The following is a 5,959-nucleotide window of genomic DNA, read 5'->3' on the forward strand; positions in this document are numbered from 1 at the left end:
ATGTTTGGTGTGACAGGGATTCGAACCCGCGACCCTCAGATTGCGAGTCGAGTGCCTTAACCACCTGGCCATCATATTCTATAGGAATATAGCCTGTGTTTTGGTTGATGCTAAACTTCTTTACAGTGTAAATAAAATAGAAATAGAAAATAGTTAAAATTACTGGTGATCTTCAAAAGTTCACCTTACTAATTAAAGAAGGTAATAAATACTAGGAATGTGCTATTCTCGGGTAAAACTGATTTCCTTTAAGAGCATAAGAGGTGCCCCACAGAATAACACGAAGGTTGATCAGGAAAGATATTACAAAGTAATTCTGAATTCTTTGAACATGACTGAATTTGGGAAAGAAAAACACTGGACACACTATAAAACAAAATGAAATGATCTATATTTATCTCAAAAAATCAACAAGATTTGTATTTTAGGATGGAGGACAGTGCTTTATTGGAGAGAGCTATACTTCCTTAAGTTGTAAACCTTGCTGAAACTCTCGAAGTTATTCCAGTCTGAGAAAAAACATAACATCTTATACACGAAACAACAATGATATATTCTCCTATGGCGCTTGCGCTATACACTTTACTTGTGGCCATTCCAATTATAATATAAGGGAGGCTATAGCCTCGAGACATCACTTGAGTTGACAGTGGAGGAATTTGCGCTCGAATTTAATACACAACACGTACAACTTTGCAGAAACATTTTAAAGGAGAAAACAAAGACGATACCAAGATGAAAGACAGAATAAATTTTATAGAGCGAAATAAGTTCAACGATATTTTTTTACCAACGTTCTATGTGGAAACTGCACATGACTGAATTAATGAAATTTTTGAAGACTTGTATATTAATAAAAATATATTATCATATTAATATATAAAATTGATGTTATATATTTGCAGAAAAAATATTCAAATTCTGAAACTTGAATATGTTTGAAACAAGCATTGTTGTGTTTTACGTTATTATGAGTAAAATTAATAGTAATAATATCCACTATGATTACAGCTATGTATTCAATTTAATGTGACTTTGAATAAAAAGAATTACCGCTATATTTTTCGAAACAAAAGTCACTATCTTCTGGAGGGTTTGATTTAATATTTTCAACAGCAATAACATAATTTCATATTCAGGAAACATTCGAAAGCAATTCATCTAACGTACATGTGAAAAAATTAATTATAGCATGGTAATTTAGGGAGGATTTGGAAAGTAGTTGATGTATTAATAAACGTAGTTAAAGATTTATTACACAATGAGTATTGGTAGTTCTTAGAAACTGCCCTATACAAACGATATCAGCTTCAATCTCTCACAGTGTATGATTAAAACTAACTTACTAAGAAAGCTTTAGATAATAATTTATTTACACTACTATTTCGATTTCAAGTGTGTATTTTTCTTGTTGCCATACTAAGTCATATTGCTTTTGAGTAGACGGCGTTAAAATCGCATTAGCTATTTGGATGGAGTGTTTACACTCTAAAAATATTTTGTTATTGATTTGTTTAATATTGATTTAAAGCCGTTAATTAATACGGCTCTAACAATGGTTAAAGTGTTTTTAAGGCGTCTTGACGAGAGGCATAAAGATATCGAAATACCCAAAGGGAAAACTACGATAGGAAGAGGGCCCTTGCTTGCTGTTAGTGACTTTGTTACTTTGATTTTAATAAATAATATATATACTTTTATATTTTTAAATATTTTATAGTTATTTATACTAATACTTTTGTTAGTGTAAATATAATAACTAGCATTTATTAATTTATTCTGAAATTTACAAGTGTAATATATTCGCAAATTACTCTTCAGTGCTTTACACTTGCACAACTCAACTTCAAGTTACGCTGATTTACAGTTACACAGTGCTGGTGAACTCAATAACTGGCAATAATTTTAATAAGTTAACTTAGAGTTTTATCACATATTTAAGAAGTTGATCACTTTTTTTATTATTGAAAAAGATGCTTTTTAAAGTTATTGACATAAGAAGGATCGAAGTAACACTAACAGAAGACTATATCAGTATATGGCCCATTGAAGATATCATTCATTCAGGCCTAACTTACCAAAATGGCAAGAAATGAATCAAAAGCATAAAAAAATATACTTAAAATCCACACCTATCAACTAAGAGTTAATGATATATCAAATAACATAGTAGTAATACATACTACATAATTAAATCATTTTACAAGTTCGTAACCCAGAAATTTATTTGTTCATTTTGAATATAACTAAACATGCACTGTTTTCCTATGTCCCAGAATTTTTTTTTAATTATTCTACACCCAAATGCATAATTTTATGCAGAGTTAATCACAGTTTAATAATTCCTTTGTTGTTTTGTAACTTTGTTCTTTCATTGGGCAGGTTCTTTTAGATTATTTGTTAGAAATAATTTTTAATCCTCTCCATGCAATGTTAATAAGTTAGTTTATTTCTTCCATAAAATCACACTAACCATTTGGCTACTTTCACTGTACAGTAACTTGTATGCCTAATTTACAAATGATGTTTCAATGGAAACATTAATGGTACATTAGTGTGTTTTAGTTAAATAAGGTAAGATTGGACAGTATGACTAATGTACAAATAAACTTACTTGTGCAATTTCACTACTAATCGATTGAGTAACTTAATATATGTGATAACTAACACTGATCCAAATACTTCACTAAATGATTAATACTCTCCCAGTTGAAAAAGTCTGGATTGCTACTAACTGTTTACTAATACTAGTATATATAACTAATATGTCCATCTAGATCTTGATCTTTCACCCTCATATCAGAAATTCCTCTAAAACATTTGAGGCAAGTTGTAAAAGGTTTAAACATTTTTATTTTTCTATTTAATGAAATCCCTGAACAGTACATTTTCACCCTTGTACCTGTGGTTTTAACTTTAAAGTGTAAAATGAATAGGGCTGTAATGAAGGTTAGATTTTGAACTTCAGAGGTTTGAAACATATTACTGAATGAAGGTTTGAACCTTTGATAAGACAAATTTGCATAATTTACTGATGATCTCACCATAACTACAAGTTTTTATGTGAGTGCAAACCTTTTTATTTTACATGTAATCCATATAAATGAAATGAAACATTCACATATAGTTAAGAAATGTTATATGAAACCTTCACATTTAGGAATTGTCCAGTTTCTCACCTGTAGAACTGGACTTTGTCCTCCTACCAGTATAAGTTGTGTGTCTTTAACAGTTGGCTAATCCATTGTCATCATCCTCCTGACTATCCTACTGTCAGTCATCTCTTCTCTTTCTTTGCCTGGCTTTTCAACAGTAGATTAGCTGTCTCCTTTGTTCACAACATTTTGCCCTTATTAATACCACAGGGTATTTTTCCTCTCCAGGTTTTTCCACTTTGTTGTTTTGTCCTTTCCTTTTCTGTAAACCCTATTATCCTACTCCTATACCTTTCTGGGACCTCAAAATCATTCTGTTCACTGTGTATCTTTTGAATTGCTGGCAGCTTTCACCTTCTTCAAACTTCCTCTCACAAGTTGTTGCAGTCATTCAGATATTTATACAATCAATTTTTTTCCATACTTTCGTCCATTGCTCTTATGTATTTTTTTATTCTGATTGGTCCTTCCTTCCTAAGACCTTGGCCATTTAGGAAGGTGATCTCTCTTTCTCTCCTATTTCCCTTCCATTTGTTCAATCACCTCTGTGATTGATTGGACCTAGACAAACAATTGTGTCATGTTCGTTGCTACTTATTTCAAACTTCACACTTTTGAGGCTTCTGTCACTGATTCTTCATCCCTTGGAATTCCTCTTCCTTATACCCTTACAGGTAAGTCCAAATGATTCTATGTTTAGTCTACTCTTCATCGAGAGTTGATTCTCACAGACTGTTCCACATTCTTTCCTTTAGATATGTCATCTCTTTCAGTCCCTCACTGCTCATTTCAAACAGCTGCTGGTTGAGTTCCTTTAGATGGGCATGTACCTTCATCACCCACTATCTTCACAATCTGGGCGTCTTGTCTCCTGAAGGTTATCATCTGGCTCTGCCATTCTACAAAGTCCTCCCACTGTCTCTAGACTGATAAGCACCCTTCTCGCCACAGCTGTCTCAATCTTTTTCATTTACCCTCTAGTCATTGGTAAATTTTTTGCATCACTACAGCAACATGTGCTGATCATGTGACCATGCTCCTTCAATCCCATTGCACCCTCTATACAAGCACAGATAGCTCCCTCTACCCTTGCGGTACAATCCTCACTTTCTCGATTGGCATTCTTGTGTATAGACATGTGTTTTCCATTTTACATATGATTGCACAAATTTTGATTGTGCTTGATCTCCAATTATTATGACTTTCAAGTTCATGTTTATACTTGTTTGTTTTTGGGATGTTTCTGTTTCCTAAAATCTACTTTGTTCATAGGAATTCAGGTTTCTTATGGTGGTTGATAATTTTCCTGCCATAAGTAGACAGTGGTTATAATACAATACCTCAGTCTCAGGTTTCATGATATCTACTGAGGAAGCACAGACTTTTGTTCACAGGGAGTTTGTGTCTTGCATTTGGCTGGCAATATTTTCCTTTCAAGATAGATATTGTTCTTTTTCCCAGAAGTTCTGTGGTAAGTTTTTCAGTTTTCTTCCCACTTTATTCACTTCCCAGATCTCCTGTCCTCCTCCTCCTCAGGATTGTACCTTGTCTGGTCATCTTGCTCAGTCTGTTCATGTACCACTACATAATGGAGTTATCTACCATGTGGAGTCCACTCGACCAGGAGTTTACTCTTGTCCTTCTTTGTCTCCCTATACATGAGAGTTTATCTACAGTCATCTCACTTCTCCATGGAATCCTACCTCTCACTTTGATGGGTTTTTATGCCCCAGTGCCATGTTCTTTTCTTTGGTTCCTATAGGTGAGTTTTGCCTTTCTGTTCTGAGTGCTCACAGACTGTGTTTCTTCAGCTCTGTATGTGTTGTGTGAAGTGGTATGCTCCTTTTTTCACACCAACTTCACTTGTTGGGTCTTCAGACTCGCATTTCATGGACAATAGGCTTTTGCTTTCCTCTTTTTGTGCCTGGCCAGTCACTCACATCTGCTTCCTTCTTTGAGAAGCTATTCAGATGGGTTTCATTTTTGGTTGGAGAAGTTCTTTACTACCCCCTCACAGTATTTTGTTCTTTGGGGGTTCTCTTCACTTCCTTTTTGGTCAAGCCCAGCCTTCTCCACTATGGCTCCAGGATATTGAGCCCACAGGCATTTTTGCCTTCCCTTCTCTTTCTCTCTATTGAAATTTGGTCTTCCTTGGAAGTACTCATTCTTTTGGGTTGAACACACATGAATTTCCATCATTGGATACTTGTCAACTAGTGTAACTTCCCTTAGGATCCCTTGGACCATCCCAGTTTCCTCGATTTCCCTGTGATTTTGGGTCGGTGGTCAGTTGAGGAGGCTACTCTCCATATCTACATCCTGGTACCTTGGCAGTTCATTGGGCTCTGTATCCTTTCCTCCCTTTCATGCAGGGGAGAATAGTTTTGGTTCTTTCTGTAATCCCACTTTTGTCAGATTTATCACCAAGAAAGGGGGGACCATGTACTGATCTCTGTTTGGTCAAACTCTGGATTTCATGTACTGAGCCCAAGACCTTGATGTGACTATTCTGGCAGGTCACGTTTCCTGATTCTTGTGGCCGATCTCTTATCATATTTCAGGATACCATCTGGTGGCTGGTGTTGCCTGCCCTAGTATGCTGATTTTTATATCTTAGCACTGGTTGCTGTCGGTGCGAGAGATGAACGCCGTATGATGAAAGTCCCCTCGAGGTGGATTCCTGTACGTGGTGAGGGAACCTCCCAGGGAAGGTACTGTATTTTCAGTTACTTTCTCTGGGATCTAAACATCCACCCATGTGTTTGCCATGCGTAGCAACCAGTGAAGGGGAGGAGAGGATCCTG

The 5,959-nt window shown here is 35.5% G+C and overlaps 1 protein-coding gene across 1 annotated transcript in view; it reads left to right on the forward strand.

Moving 5' to 3' along the window:
* The first annotated feature begins 1,424 nt into the window (after nt 1–1,424).
* Nucleotides 1,425–5,959, forward strand: part of LOC106456943 (aprataxin and PNK-like factor) — a 13,936-nt gene continuing 9,401 nt past the window's right edge. The window contains exon 1 of the mRNA XM_013916321.2: nt 1,425–1,651. Within this exon, the coding sequence (XP_013771775.2) occupies nt 1,556–1,651 (96 nt within the window). The 5' untranslated portion in view covers nt 1,425–1,555. The remainder of the gene's footprint in view (nt 1,652–5,959) is intronic.

Source organism: Limulus polyphemus, unplaced genomic scaffold, assembly GCF_000517525.1.
Source record: "Limulus polyphemus unplaced genomic scaffold, Limulus_polyphemus-2.1.2 Scaffold273, whole genome shotgun sequence".
In the NCBI taxonomy this organism is placed as follows: domain Eukaryota; kingdom Metazoa; phylum Arthropoda; class Merostomata; order Xiphosura; family Limulidae; genus Limulus; species Limulus polyphemus.